Below are 14,474 nucleotides of genomic sequence, written 5' to 3'. Positions count from 1 at the left end.
CCCCTTCGGGCCATCTGTAGAACTTCTTTTCTTCTTCATTTCTTCCATTCTCTCCTTCTATCACGCCCTCTCCATCCGCCATGGCTTTTCGCGGTGAGCGTTTCGTCCTCGACCTCGACTCCGATGATGATCTTCCCGAGCAGTCCTCCTCGGATCCTCCTCCCCTCGCCGTCCCCGGCATGATCGGGGAGATCCAGGAACGCTCCCCCACTACCGTCCCCGCGCCGCCCAAACCTCCCACGACGGGCTTCCCAGCTCACCGGCGTCGCAACAGACCGTCCGCCTTCAAACAGCGTCGAGATGCCTCAGCCGCAGCTCCAGCTGCTGCGTCTTCTCCCGCACCTGGCCTGGCCGCCGAAAAAGCCGCCATCGCCGAAGAAAACCGCCGTCATCTGCAGTCCATGTCCGCCGCGCAGCTTCAACAGGAACGCGAGGAGCTGATGGCCACGATGGACTCCTCCCTGCTCGAACGGTTCCTCCGCCGCGCGCGCATCGACGCGGACGAACATCCACCATCCTCCGAACCCGCCGCATCCTCCCATCGAGAGCCATCCCCGCCCCCCCCAACGCCCGCCCCCAAACCAGACACCACCACCACAACGACCACGACAACGTCAACAAACGACGACCTCCCTCCCTCGAAACTCCCAGAGGACCTCCATCCTGCCGCCGAAGCCCTCCCAGCGGGCCTCCATTTCCCCACGCCCCCCAACTCCACCAACAACCCCATGCCGAATCTCGACCCCTCCTCGCCCACCTTCCTCTCCGACCTCCAAACCCACTACTTCCCCAACATCTCGCACGATTCCGCAACTCTCACCTGGCTACAGCCGCCGCCATCCGACCCCGACGCTCCGGACGCGTCCTCCGCCTACCACCCAGCCAGCACCGCCGAAGCCGTGCACCCGGCGCACCTGCGCTTCACGCTCCTTGGAACCGTACTCTCGCCCAGCACCTCGCTCGCACTCCCGACCTCGCTCGGCCTGCATCACCACGGCAACGACCCGCACGCCGCAGGCTACACCATCCCCGAGCTGGCCATCCTCAGCCGCTCCTCGTTCCCCGCCCAGCGCTGCATCGCCTGGCAGGTGCTCGGGCGGATCCTCTTCCGTCTGGGGAAGGGCCAGTTCGGCGAGCGCGGCAGCACCCTCGTCGAGGGGCTGTGGGGCGTCATCGAGAAGGAGAACGTCGTGGCCGGCATGTTGGCTGAGGCGGACGGCGATCAGTCGATATCTAGACACCGCGCCCATCGCGATTCCCAGACGCAGTCATCTGGGGGGGCTTCGGGCGCGAGCATGAAAGGCGCTGTTGGGAAACATGCCAGCGCCGCGGCGTGGGCGGTCGAGGGCGTGTGGTTGTGGCAGACGGGTGGTGGTGGAGACCGTGGGATCCTGAAGGAGGGCGCCGTTCGGTCGCAGTAGTCTTTCTTCTTTCCCCGGAATTGTATATACTTAAAAGCAACATCATGATGCGTTACGGTCATACTTGCATATTGCATATTACCACATAGATATCACACTGCGCCGGATGCACCGCGAGCCATGCTACCGTTACAAGATCAAGTCATAAAACAAACAATAAGCACATAAGTCATGCATGGGACATAGGCAGGTCACTCAAATTGCCCCGTCTGCACTCCCCAAACTTTCCACCGAGCTTTCTCAACAAAGTCGCGTCGCAGCCAGAGTCCGTCTGCCGGGGCCGCCGTCGGTGCTTCATCAGGTTCCTCGTCCGCGGCCCAGGGATGATCAACCTGGCTATCCAACCAGCTAAACAGCAAACGGAGTTGCCAGATGCGGTCACGGACCTCATCGGGATTATCAGAGCCACCTGCGAGCATCGCCTGCACCGTGCGCTCGATCACCAGTTTGCTGTCCACGGCGGACTGGCGCAGCCAGGGTGCGTATGACACCGCGCTGGGGTTGGACCCTCGCGCCGCTCGGCCAGGCAGCGCGGATGGAAGGACGAGCGCCTTTTCGTGGACGTCCAGCTCCCGCAGGGAGGCGAGGTTGAAGATCCAGTCCCACATGCTCTGGGAAGGGGTGGTGGGGCGGCGGTGGGAGGTTGTTCCGGACAGGAGGGTGGTGATGCTGGGCCATGCAGCCGGGGGCAGGCCCTTACCCTGGGTGGAGGTGGCGGTCGACGATGGGAGGACATCCTGGGCATCGCTGAGTCCCGAGAGAGTCGAGATGAAGACGGAGGATCCAGCTGGGTTGTAGGCGGTCTTTCGGCGGAGGTAGACGGACTGGTCACCGTGGTGGAATTTCTCGCGTAGGGCGGGATCGCGAGTGAAGTCGAGGATGAGAGGCCAGTAGTCGGTGCTGCGGACCTCTAGCTTGGTGACGCTGCTGAGGTCCGGTAGGAGACAGGGTGCGTTGATGGTGCGAGTGTCTCCATTGGTACTGTTCACTGTAAGCGGGATGGAGACCGGACGGCGTGTGTCGATGTCTCGCGGCACCAGGCAACGAGGCTCAGCGGCGAGGACCCACAAATGCCGGAATGCTTGCAGATGACACTTGTTGTCGAGCACAGTCGTCGGGAAGATCGGATACAGGGAGCAGATGAGCGAGGCAATGGCAAGGTCGGACGTGCCGAGTGTATAGCTACCCCCGCCCAGGAAGAGCAGGCCGATGGCCATATGCGCTGCCATGTGGCTGCCGTAGGGAGTCTCGGCATCCACGCGGCCATGGAGAGAGCGTAGGCGTCGGAAGAGTGCCAGGTCCCCTGTTCCAGCCATGACCGTCGCCGTGGAAAGGGCAACGATGTCCTGGCAGTGCCGTACAGAGTTGCGTGTAAGCTTTCCATCGTAGTTGATAGCGGGGAGGCGGCAGATGCGGATGAACTGGTCTAGATAGGACAAAAGTAGATCCCGGACAGTAGGCTCGGCGGAGCCTGCGAAACGGAGCCCCAGAGAGAAGCAGAGGCCGGCAATGATGTTGAAGAACGGCATATCGTCACTCTTCAGCCGGCGCACGCCCGTCAAGCGGTATCGACGGCGGTAGATCTTGGGGAGGCTGCGAATAAACCATTTGTCGCTAGGATGGATACTGTCCCACATAATGACATGTCTAGCGAGGGTACGAAGGAGGAATAGGTCTGGTCGGACGTAGTCGAAGCGGACCGTTGTATCGGGAATATCGATCTTCTGCGCCAAGATCTCGTCATTGGTTTTCATGAATATGATTGCCAAAGCAATCGTTGCTCCAGCTGTGGCACGGTCCAAGACGTGCGCTACGTCAACATTCCTGGTTCCAACGGCCACTGCCAACAATCGTTCCACAATATGCATGTCTCGCATTCCTTTAAGGTCTTTGCCCCTCGCCAGGTTGATGAATCCCAGTGAAAGACCAGCCGCCAGCCGATATCCTTCATCGCGCAAATCTTCGTGAGACGTCGAACTTTCTTCTTGCTCCGCATTCTCGATCTCCGACAGCATCACCTCGCTCATTCGGCGGTGTTGTGAACCACAGTACAACAGGCCAATCCCCATAATGCCGGCCGTTTGGGTCAACGGAGATAGGTTCAGTTCAGCGGCACCAAGTGGGAGCATTCTCGTTACATGGACAGATAGTAGTCGGGTGATCAGCGTGTCCATCGTCCCCAGGTAGGAGGCAGACAATCCCAGCAATAGACCGATAGAAGTCATCGTATGTTTGGGCGTAAGGTACTTAAAAGCAACCCACTTTGCCAGCGATTTAAGGTGTCCATTAAGTCCCAGCGCCAACAAAAAGCCGGCATGTCGGTTGGTTAGCTCCTGGGGCTTGTTGAAAAGAATCCACGAAGTATCGATGCCTTTGGAGCTTTTAGATATCGCCAGACCCGTAGAAACACCATTGTGGAAGAAGGCCCAGCACACCTTCTCCTCACTGAAAGATGCTCTGTCCGCGCTGATAGTCACATTCGAAGGTTTCATGACGCATTGCAAAGAAAACGACGGAATCGGAAGTTTCTCCGTCAACAACGGTAGTCGTCCGCTGAACGAGAGCATAGCGCGTCCAGTCGGGATGGACAACGTCCGTAATGTCACAAGCTGAACCACCTCTTTCTGTGCCTCCAGCAGATCAGAATCAGTCCATTCAGGCTCTGGGACACATTCTGCCGCAGGAGGCTTGGACTGGTTTAGTAGCCGCGCAGCTTCGATAAACCGTTTGTCTTCTCGGAAGATAAGTCTCGTCACGGAGAACCTATCAGCTTCAGCGGAAGCTTCGAAGGAGTTAATGGTGTCGATGTCTAGCGCGGAGCCACTGATATGATGGAAATCGCGAACTGCATCATGCGACGCCGCAAGCTGTAATGGCGCTGGTGGTGAAGAAACAGTGCTAGTATGCATTGAAACACTCAGGTCTTCGCGGTCGATGAGTTCTAGAAGGGTCGAACTCCACGACGTGGAAGCATGCATTTGAGACCGCATGACAAGTTCATATAACGGCGTGCTCACACCCTCAGGGAATGTTTCAATGATGCTCCGACTGAATCCCCAGCGATGGAGGAGCTTTACTCGGTCGAGAGACGTCGAGGCATTATGCACCTCTGAGAGGAAACCGTCTAATGCTAATGTCCGCGGCGTGAGAGCAAAGCATTCTTGCCAGAGTCGTCCCTTTCGAGAGGTACGCTCTGAGCCAGTGACCAGGTTGAGTAAGCTGAAAAATGGCGATGGCGGTTGAGTCCATGCAGCTTCTAGATATGAAAAGATCGACGGAGGAGCAAATGGTTCGTGTGGCGGGTCAAGCGTGGAAATGCGGGTATCTTCGAACTGCCAGCGATCAATACTGGCGAATTCCATACTGTAGTAGGCACCTTCAGTCCACGACCAAGATTCCCAACCGAGCCACCCACCTAGCTGGGCCAATACTGGGGCTAGGAGACCTAGGGATCGGTGTGACTGCTCACTTTCGCAGATAGACAGCTTCTGCTCCTCCCGCAAAAGATGTAGCCCTACCAGAATCGTGCACAAAGCGGTACGACGTAGGCTCTGGCTATAGGACGGAGCCGTGGGCAGGTGTCCCTTTGGTCCTACCATTGAACTGCCCTCAGGAGCCAGCAGGAGCTCTCGAGTCAATGCAGCGCAACGAGACAGATAGTTATTTTTGCGGTACGTCGACCGCCGTAGACCTTGGTCGTCTGCCGTTGATGAATTCTTTTTGATGTCCGAAGCAAATTCCTCAGCATCCTGTTCCACAACCCATCCCCAGGCACTGTTTGACATCCAAGAAGGCACAACTCCGGCCGCGCCGGACTCTTGGTCTAGCATTGTCTCCCAACTTTCGAGGTCCACGTGGCTTCCGCTGCTCGATCTCAGCAAACCTCTCTTTCTCCGTTTCTGTTTGACAGGTGTTCGGGCTTGTTCGCTATCAATGAAGGGAATTGCCATAGAGAAAAGAACAATGACCATCGCAGTCCATTCAATATCCTCATTCCCTTTGTGTTCTCTTCCACGAAGCCATTTCACCGTATCCCACCAAGCTGTCAAGATCCCGTCACCGGATTTCTCCGAGTCAGGCAGAACAAAGCGGCAGACCTTCAGCATCTTCTTCACAAGGTCATTGCTGGGTTCCATCTGGATCTGGATTTTATGCTTTCTCTTGGTCGAGTCGACGACATCGAACTTTCCTCGAACAGTCGAATGATCTAAGCCAGCAATGACAATAGAAGAGTCGGTCATTATTCGGTTCATGCCGCTCTCTCTTGGGCGGTTGACGGATGAAGTAGATGATACCCCGTACTTCTCATAGAGCATGAGCTTTCTGGGAATTTCTATCGGGGTTGGATCGGTCCACGGAGTTTGCAGATGCAGTTCATGCTGGCCATTTTCGGCGGTGGACAGCGTCATGATGCGGGAGATATCTCCGTCCACTACCTTACAAGCATCCCAGATGCCTGGAAAGTGCTGTATACCGGTAGCCTGAACAAGCAGGGAGCGCTCATCGGAGACTGAGCTCTTTTTGGGCTTTTTCGAGAACACTGCATCTTTCTTTGGCAGAGTTACTTTATCTGCGCGCAGGTTCACCACAGTCATGGATTTTGCATCCTGATCGACAACACATACGGCCAGAGGCACTGAGTTTCCATTTTGAGCGCTTCCACATCCGGGAGGACATAGAGTAATGATCTTGAGTCTTTGCGAACGTTCTGAAGTCTTCAGCGGGGTTTGGAATGTCCCTGAGAACCTTGAAGAAAAGCTCTCAACTTTAGACAGTAGGACCTCTTCAGGAAGTCCTGATCCGGAATCCTTGAGATCCATATGTTCAAACCCTTCAAACAGACTTTCGTTGTTGAGTTCTTCGAGGAGCCTGTCGACTGGAGCATCCACAAAGCTGCTCGTGGTACTATACACGGAGCCAGTCCCGGGGGGTAGTGAACCGCGAGGGTTAAAGCCAAAGCTGCCGCGGGTGCTGCCAGGACCAATCGACTGCCGCAGACTTCCATGGGGAATGGAATTTGACTGACTGCCAGTAGCCAAATCCGAAAAAGTGATTCTATCCTGGCCAGTGGCGAGGTCGGCTCGCGCAAGTAGGGAGCTCACTCGCCGGGAGGATTTCATAGGAGCTCCAATATCAAAATCCTGACTCAACTTCGACGCGAAGTCATCCTCCTCTGCCTTCCCCTCGGCGGAATACTGTGAATGGGACATAACGGAGCTTCCCCAGTTTTCTGTACGAGGCCCGAAGCTTTCTCTTGCCATGGACGGCCGAGCGCCAGGAGTGGTTGCGCCAGTTGCCATTCCAAAATGGGAGCTTCGTCGCTTGGACCTGGTGCCACCCGTTTCACGGCGTCGCTTTTTGGAAGAGGGACTGGCTTCATCTTCCCTATATCGCGCGGTCCATATGGTATACAACCCCGTGTTGACATTGACGGTTATCACGAGGATCAGCGGAACCTTGGAGAGACTTGAGTTCGACGGCCATAGTTCATCTCTCGATGACACATAGACTATCTCATCTGCTGGGTCTAGGACGTCCAAGCCGGAAGGCCTGCTGGTAACACTCGTCTGCAGCCATCTAGAGCTCTGGTTGGTTACCACTAGTCCCATCTCGGCGTGAGGGTCCATGAGTGAGAACACCCGGGGAAAATCGGCATTTTTGTTTGGTCGCGTGTTGCTCAATCCAGCGTTTTGCGCCGGGGAGATAGTTAATGAGGGCCGGTTTCCTTTGCTGTTAGACGGCACTTGCATCGACTGCGAGGCACGGAAGTCCATGAACGAATTAGGTGGCGCGGTTGGATATAGACTGCTATCCAGGGAGATTTCTTCCTGTGTCTTTCTTTGGAACAACAGACCTCGGGGCGTAGCAAAGACCGACTCAACTTCGAATGGTAGAGGTATGACATGGCTGTTGCCCGCTAGAAAGAAGATGTGCACCTGGGATTTGAGAACCACGACTAGTGCGCGCGATCCACCATTTTTCTTTTCTGACGCAGCGTCGCTCTGTCCGTCTCGGCCACGTGCACTCAGATTTATCCCAGAGACTGCGAGCTTTGCCTCTCCGTGAACCGTCTGATTGCGACTCCGCGTATCATGGTTTGTCTGGGGCTGGTGGCCCTTTACACCGTGAAGACTATTCTCGGACCGTTTAATCTTCTCGACGGAGAAATTTGTCAGCAATGCGTGTCTTATTTCCTCCTGTTCGAGGTCTAGTCGGAACACTCGCTTTACGACGCCGGCGCGGGACCAAACCACGCAACTCTTCGTCCATATGATCTCGTCCTCAACGGGGCCATTCGGGCCTTCGGCAACAGCAGTTGTCCATTCGTAAAGATCATCCGACGGTTCAGGTGGTAAGAGGTCTTCTGCGACGAGGAAATGGAGGGCGGCCGGTTCGTGGAGGCCGAGAGATCGGATAGTGGCCATCGTTTATCGTTAGACGTAGCGAGGGTATTTCTGGCAGTTCACGCCAGACACAGGGCTCATGATCATCGCCAGCTCATTCCATGAGACTGTGAAGCGGCGTGGGAAGAGCTGGATTGAGATATGGTGGGGAGTGGGAATGGCGCAGTGGTTGTTGATAGTTGGGTGAGTGACGCGCCGACGCGGGAGGAGCTTCTTTTTTGGGCTTTCCGGCGGCGGCGGAATTTCTTCCTTCAACCTCATCTCTCCCTCTCCCTCTTCCCCCTCTCCCTCTCTCTCTTCGTATCCTCCTCCTCCACCTCTCTTATTCCCTTGTCGCGCCAGGGATTTAGGGATTAACCTGTCGCTGTTGACTGTCTCTTGACGACACCAGTTTCATCCACCCTTGATCTTATTTTCGCTGCGGGATCAGCTCTCCGTTGCGATCACCAGAATCCGACTATGCCATCTTTTCCTTCCAGGCCTTTGGTAAGGCCGAGGGATGACGGCTTGCAGCTCAGGTAAAACATTCTGTCTATATATTGGGTAGTTTTTGTTGCTTATCGTGGCCTGTAACCTTAGCTACCAACTTCCTCACCGTGTTTACACTGCGAAGGGCTATCCCATCCTCGCTCCCAATGGCTCCTCTATCATTGTCTACGGCTATGAAAGTGGATTGAGAGTGATCTGGAGAGGCGGTCGCGAGTTCACAGCAGAGAACCGCCAACCACAGAGTGATAACACATCGCAAAAGCAAAAATCCAACCAGAACGGTGACGACGCAATCATGATCATCGATTCAGATGATGAAAGCGCACCCGAGCCTCCAAAGGACGAACAATCAAACTACCAGTTCGAAGATGATGAGCCGGAAGTCGACCCTGCATTTCCCTTCGAAAACGTCTTGCGCCAAATTGATATCCCCCTTGGGAGCCGCGTTCTGGAGCTCTCGGTCCCTCGTGTTCTCCCCGAAACCGCTCGATCGTCTCTCGATCCGTTTCCTCCGGCGTTGAAGAATATTATGGTTATCGCAGCGGTGTGCGCGGACTACTCGACCCGCATTGTGACCCTTCCTTTGACACCCTCCCATCCTACGCAGGAAGCTACGTCCATCGAGACGCTCTCGATCAGCGGAGGAGTTTCCCACCAAGAGATCCCCCGGGGGGTGAGCGTCACTTTCACATATCAGGAAAACGAGTCGCAGGAGGACCAGGACTTGACCCGTAGTACTTCCCGTTCAAGTGGCCCGGGTCGGTGGGACCTCCTCGTGGCGACGCATTCTGCCGAGTCTGCCGGACTGCTTCTCCTGCATCGTATTCCCATCACAGAAGAGTCGGACGGTGGCCACACCGCGTACCGCCTATACTATGACGATATCGAGACCAAGCGATGTTACCTGCCTTCTCCAGCTAAGAATATCGCCTTCAACCCATCGGCCTTTCCATCACCCCGTCATTCGACCCTCCTCGTCGCATTCCATGATGGATGTGTCAAGATCTACTCATGTTTCTCAAAGAAGCCATCCCGCGCCTCCCGCAGATCATCAGGCCCTCAGAGTGGGTTTGAAACATCTGACGCCGAAGGGAAGTGGCTGATAAGCCTTTATCCGGGATTTGAGCAATCGCCTTCTGGGTTGCCCCGACGAAAAACTGTTGTCCATGCAGAGTGGGTTCTTGGTGGACAGGCTGTGATGGTCCTCATGGCTGATGGTGAGTGGGGTGTTTGGGATGTGGAGGGAGCAGGTCCAGGAACTACGAAGGGACCCTTGGAACGCCAATCCAGCGTGCAGGGAGTTACTGGTGGCTCGCTGACTTCTTTCTCCGTCAGCGGGCGGATCCTGAGCCCGCTCCCAGGAGGAAACCGGTCAGAGAACGCACCGGCGGTGGAACATCGACCCAAGTTTGCTCCTCTTACGCCGTCCACCAAACGAATCCGGGAAGACACCTTGTTGAAGGGAGCAACAGCGGAAGTGACCAGTCCATCGCTGTGTGGAGAGATCTCCGTGTATCAGACCAATTCCTACCACGACTCCTTGCCTGACGAATCAGTTCTTCTCCGGCATGGTAGCCAGAGTGCCGTCATCCCGAGCCTTCTGTCTCTATGGCGCAACGCTGTAAGGTCGACCGGGACGTTTGATGCCTCCAACCGCTGTCGCGTTTCTGCCATTCAAGATATTGCTTTAATGGGGGAGCACCTGAAAGGCATCGGGCATCTTCCAGCTGCGGTTCGCCGTAAACGAGAAGTGGAGGGTCAGAACTTCGATACCTTGCTAACCACAGAACATCGTGTCATCATCCTGGCGCCGAGGTTGACTGAATATGAGGAGCCGCCTGTTTCTCGACACTCGCTAAGTGAGACGCCCAACGCAGAGGCTGACCAGATCATGCTGCGCCGTGGGGAGCTCGACGTTAACGGTATGGACCGTCTGCTTAGCGGAATGGCGAATGGCAACCAGTCGCTGCGGATGGGCAGTCCGATCAAACGGGCCCGTATCTTTTCTTAACTGATTGTCTCACCATCTGCGCACCCCCGCAATCTATGCGTGAACTGTACGATATTTGGATACCGTCATTTGTGACAATAACAGCGCCGGTCACTATGCCCTTCGTGACAAACTCCAGCCCTGAAAAGAATATAATAATTCCAATGGCACGTGACCTTAGGAACCTGACCGACTACATAACTTAGTTCCCCTACAGATACCCAATGCATATACCATCCTTCCCCTTCCAGTCTGCACATATTTTTGTTTTTCGCGCTGCAAGGTGGAGCGCAAGGCGAGGACCATGCCTTGAAATCCTTTCTTCGGAGAGGATAAGCTCTGTATCGGATGCGATATATCAAAGAGCCACTTGGTAACTTCGTGGGATCCAGCTCGCTGGACCGTGTTCATCTGCTGAATTGACAGCTTCGTCTTCATCACACTCTACTGGGCTTGCTGTTCGTCTTTGTCTGGTGGGAGTGAGACAGATCTGTCCGGCTTTTGCGGGTGATGTCTGGTACCAGGCATGACCTTGGACATACTCCACATCTGTGTCAGTTCTGCGGACGAGACAACAGCCAGTTGAAATGATGGAGGCTGAATCAATGAAACACGGAAGAAGCGGAGACATTATTGTAGATGGTGTGCATGTCAAGCCTTCGCATGCTGCCCGTTGGATAATTGACTACGGCTGTGGCTGTTCGATGGTATCCCGTGGAAGTATTGGCGCCCTATAATCAATCATCTTCACATCCTATTGCCATATCCTGTAGAAGAGGCGGTCCATTGTGATCGATGAATTCGTTTGGCTATGTCTACTTGCAGCGTACCGAACAGGCCAAAATAAAACATGCAAGTTACACGGAAGTTCACATGACACCTCCCACTCCTCAAACATTCAAATCTTCTGTTGACCTGTAATTCCCTCCGTCTTTGTCACCCCCTTTTGATAACAGCATCAAGTCTACGCCCCTTGCAACATTCGGGACCATGTCAACCCAATTGACGGAAGACAAGGCTCTGCACCAACTACAGCAGGAACAGTCCAAGCTCCTGGACAAGATCGATGAGCTACGCAACATTGGTGTTGGCGGCCTCGTGGAGCTGCCACAGCTGATCGTCTGTGGAAATCAATCCAGTGGGAAAAGCTCTGTGCTTGAGGCCATCTCACGTGTGCGATTCCCCACGAAGAGCAATGTCTGCACGCGATTTGCGACTGAAGTGATCTTGCGGCGGTGTGCAGTGTCAAGAATCAAAATTGCAATTGAACCGGGTCCGTCGCGTATGTCCGAACAAAGCAGACAGGGACTTCGAAGCTTCGGGCACGAAGAGTCTCTGGACAAGAACGATCTTCCCGCCGTGATTGAGAAGGCCAAGGAATGTATGGGTTTTTCAGAGACCGGTGGACCAGAGTTTACTGATGACGTTCTCAGAGTCGAGGTATCCGGACCCGATAAGCCTGAGCTTACCCTTGTTGATCTACCAGGCTTATACTATTCTACTAGCCGGGAGCAGGGGCAAGCGGGAGTCGGAATTGTCCGGCGCCTGACTGAGAGATATATGCAGAACTCCAGGAGCATTATTCTCGCGGTCATTAGTGCAAAGACGGACTACCATTTACAGGAAGTTCTGAATATTGCAGCAAAGTTCGACCCAAAGGGCGAGCGTACTCTGGGAATCATTACTCAACCGGACACTCTGGAGGCGAATTCCGAGGAGGAAAGCACATACCTTCAATTCATGCGAAACGAGAAAGTCCGCCTCCGACTTGGATGGCATGCGTTGCGCAATCGGTCATTCGAAACGCGGCATATATCGGACGATCGTCGTGACGAGCAGGAGTACGAGTTTTTCAGCCAGGGACATTGGACCTCCTTGTCGTACAAAAGCCTTGGAGTCGACACTCTGCGTCGTCGGCTCAGTAGTATTCTGTTGACACACATCCGTCAGAACCTTCCTGGATTGATAGCAGATACCCAGCAGAAGATTTCTTATCGCGAACAGAGGCTCTCGAAGCTGGGTTCTCCGCGGTCTACTCTTCAACAACAACGTGGCTTTTTGCTTCACATAAGTAGCAGCTTCGAGCGTATTACCATCCAGGCCCTGAATGGAATGTATGCGGACGACTTTTTTGGTGGATTGGGAGACATGAAAGGGAGGGGTGATATCCGACGTCTCCGAGCAGTGATTCGACAACTGAATGAATATTTCGCTGAAGCAATGTCAATTCGGGGATGTCGACGTACGATCGTTGAGGGATCTGAATCCACACCGTCGCCTACGGCGCCTCCGGGGAACCCGTACATGCACGGTTGGAGCGCGGAGTACGTCGATCGTGATGCTCTTGAGGCCGAGATCAATGCACAAGCGCGCGAAAACCGTGGCATTGAGCTCCCTGGTAGTGCCAACCAGCTTCTTGTGGGGTGCTTGTTTCGTGATCAGTCTCAACCGTGGGAGGAGGTGGCCAAATGCCATTTGCTCATGACTTGTAACTCTGTGAAGTACTTTGTGCGTCTGGTCCTTCAGCACTTAGCTGACGAGCGTACCTCCTCTTTGCTCGCCAGTTCCGTCATTGAACCGCAACTGGAAAAAATGAAGGAAGCTCTGCTTGATAAACTCACCGAACTCACAGCATATAGAAAGCGCGGCCATCCGTTACCTGTTGACAAGAGCTTCCTCACTCAGATACAAAAGGCAAAAAACGAACACTTTGTCAAGACGCTCAAATCAGATCTTGCTGGCAGGGAGACATACCCACAAGGATCACCAGCGTACTCGATGAAGTCCATAATAAAGGCCATCACTGACTCGAAGACGTCCCGCGATGAGTTTGCGGCCGCTGAAACCATTGATCAGATGCAAGTGTATTATGACGTGAGTCATACTCTGTTGAGGCCATTCAATGATCGCTAACTCCCATCAGACTGCAATCCTGACTTTCGTCGAGAACGTTGCAATCCTCGGCATTGAAAACTGCCTCCTCTATCCTCTCCAGCAAATATTCACCAGCCAAGTCGTAAATGATATGGAAGATTTTCAAATTCGAGATCTAGCCGCAGAGCCAGACTACGTCATCGTGGAACGCAAACGCTTGGGCCAAGAGCTGGAAAAGTTGCAGGCTGGCCTGCGCACACTTAACCTCTTCAAGCCCGTATCGACAGAGACCCTGTCCGTATTCGGTATGCTCCTTTGTTCCATGGGATCCAATTGAAGACCCAACAACTTAATGTAATCATCAGGAACGAACAGCAGTACATCCACGCCAGCAAAGGCCACGAGCGCTCCCAAATTGAAAAATGCCTCTACGTCTCTCTTCAGTGCATTCGCAAAAGATTCTAGTTCGTCTACGCCTTCCTCAGCCAACTCCCCTGGATCTTTGTTGAGCACGCCTGCGAAAAATACTAGCAACATTTTCAATGCCAGCACTAAGCCTTCAACCCCCAGAACTTTTGCTTTCGCAACTGCAGACAGCAAGAGCAATCTGTTTTCTTCAGCCACATCATTCCCAAGTACAATGGGCCAGAGCCGGTAGTACTTTTCTCTTACGTTACATAAATGCATTTGCCATCGATAAAGCTTGCCTATGCCCATTGTGACGGCGACTAGCGCTGATTCATCTCCGGATTTATAGAATGAGACTCACGAGTAAGGATGAATCGTCATGTGTGACTGATGTTTATCAGCATATCTGTTTCGGCGCGGTGTTTAAAAGTTATTCCCCCGAGGTATGTGCCCTGACCATCCGTAATGGGCCTTGTTCCCCTGGGAAAAGACTAAGTAGGCGCTTCACAGGAACTTCGCCTCGGTGATTATCTTCGTGGTAACAAGATGGCCTCGAAAAACAGTGATGACATGTGACAGCATTTGTACCCTAACTTTAGTATCCTAACTTTAGTATCGGTTTGACCATGTATCTGTAGTATTCTTCTAGCACTTAGGTGATTGGAGTTCAAAGTGGCTGACGTCCTGGCTACCCAATTTTTCTGCATTTTGTTTTGAGTCCACATAGTAATTATTTGCAACTCCATCACTCATGTTCTACAGTTTGGGGGAAAGAACCCGAGTAAAGCCCCATAAAGCGACGGTAGTGCTGATCCAGTCCTTCCAGCTCGTATTCATAATTACCTTGTTGATATATTAAATATATGGAAGGGGCCGGATAGCCGGAAA

General features: G+C 53.9%; 4 protein-coding genes across 4 annotated transcripts; 3 read left to right on the top strand and 1 right to left on the bottom strand.

Annotated features, from left to right (window-relative positions):
- Positions 1-54: 54 nt before the first annotated feature.
- On the top strand, positions 55-1,517 carry BDV59DRAFT_176196 (RPAP1 family protein). Its single transcript, XM_073689400.1, has one exon. The coding sequence runs from the start codon at positions 81-83 to the stop codon at positions 1,419-1,421; it is 1,341 nt and encodes a 446-aa protein (XP_073549071.1). The 5' UTR covers positions 55-80; the 3' UTR covers positions 1,422-1,517.
- Positions 1,504-7,391, bottom strand: BDV59DRAFT_176195 (anaphase promoting complex subunit 1). Its single transcript, XM_073689399.1, has one exon. The coding sequence runs from the start codon at positions 7,193-7,195 to the stop codon at positions 1,613-1,615; it is 5,583 nt and encodes a 1,860-aa protein (XP_073549070.1). The 5' UTR covers positions 7,196-7,391; the 3' UTR covers positions 1,504-1,612.
- Positions 7,392-8,077: 686 nt separating this feature from the next.
- BDV59DRAFT_16845 (uncharacterized protein) lies at positions 8,078-10,494 on the top strand. Its single transcript, XM_073688075.1, has 2 exons — positions 8,078-8,343; positions 8,405-10,494. Exons 1-2 carry the CDS (start codon positions 8,285-8,287, stop codon positions 10,323-10,325), a joined length of 1,980 nt encoding a protein of 659 aa, XP_073549069.1. The 5' UTR covers positions 8,078-8,284; the 3' UTR covers positions 10,326-10,494.
- Positions 10,495-11,115: 621 nt separating this feature from the next.
- On the top strand, positions 11,116-13,900 carry BDV59DRAFT_16835 (dynamin family protein). Its single transcript, XM_073688059.1, has 3 exons — positions 11,116-13,178; positions 13,228-13,483; positions 13,544-13,900. Exons 1-3 carry the CDS (start codon positions 11,295-11,297, stop codon positions 13,834-13,836), a joined length of 2,433 nt encoding a protein of 810 aa, XP_073549068.1. The 5' UTR covers positions 11,116-11,294; the 3' UTR covers positions 13,837-13,900.
- The last annotated feature ends 574 nt before the right edge of the window (positions 13,901-14,474 follow it).

Source organism: Aspergillus ambiguus, assembly GCF_047715705.1.
Source record: "Aspergillus ambiguus strain CBS 117.58 unplaced genomic scaffold BDV59scaffold_11, whole genome shotgun sequence".
NCBI lineage: Eukaryota > Fungi > Ascomycota > Eurotiomycetes > Eurotiales > Aspergillaceae > Aspergillus > Aspergillus ambiguus.
Note: the sequence above shows the minus strand (reverse complement) of the source record. Positions and strands in the feature narration are given on the sequence as shown.

Bases quoted from the DNA above. Each gene is read 5' to 3' on its own strand.
- BDV59DRAFT_176196 (XM_073689400.1), top strand. From the start codon at position 81: ATGGCTTTTCGCGGTGAGCGTTTCGTCCTCGACCTCGACTCCGATGAT.
- BDV59DRAFT_176195 (XM_073689399.1), bottom strand. From the start codon at position 7,195: ATGGACTTCCGTGCCTCGCAGTCGATGCAAGTGCCGTCTAACAGCAAA.
- BDV59DRAFT_16845 (XM_073688075.1), top strand. From the start codon at position 8,285: ATGCCATCTTTTCCTTCCAGGCCTTTGGTAAGGCCGAGGGATGACGGC. The intron at 8,344-8,404 runs GTAAAACATTCT...CTGTAACCTTAG, and splicing joins GATGACGGCTTGCAGCTCAG to CTACCAACTTCCTCACCGTG.
- BDV59DRAFT_16835 (XM_073688059.1), top strand. From the start codon at position 11,295: ATGTCAACCCAATTGACGGAAGACAAGGCTCTGCACCAACTACAGCAG. The intron at 13,179-13,227 runs GTGAGTCATACT...AACTCCCATCAG, and splicing joins AGATGCAAGTGTATTATGAC to ACTGCAATCCTGACTTTCGT. The intron at 13,484-13,543 runs GTATGCTCCTTT...TGTAATCATCAG, and splicing joins AGAGACCCTGTCCGTATTCG to GAACGAACAGCAGTACATCC.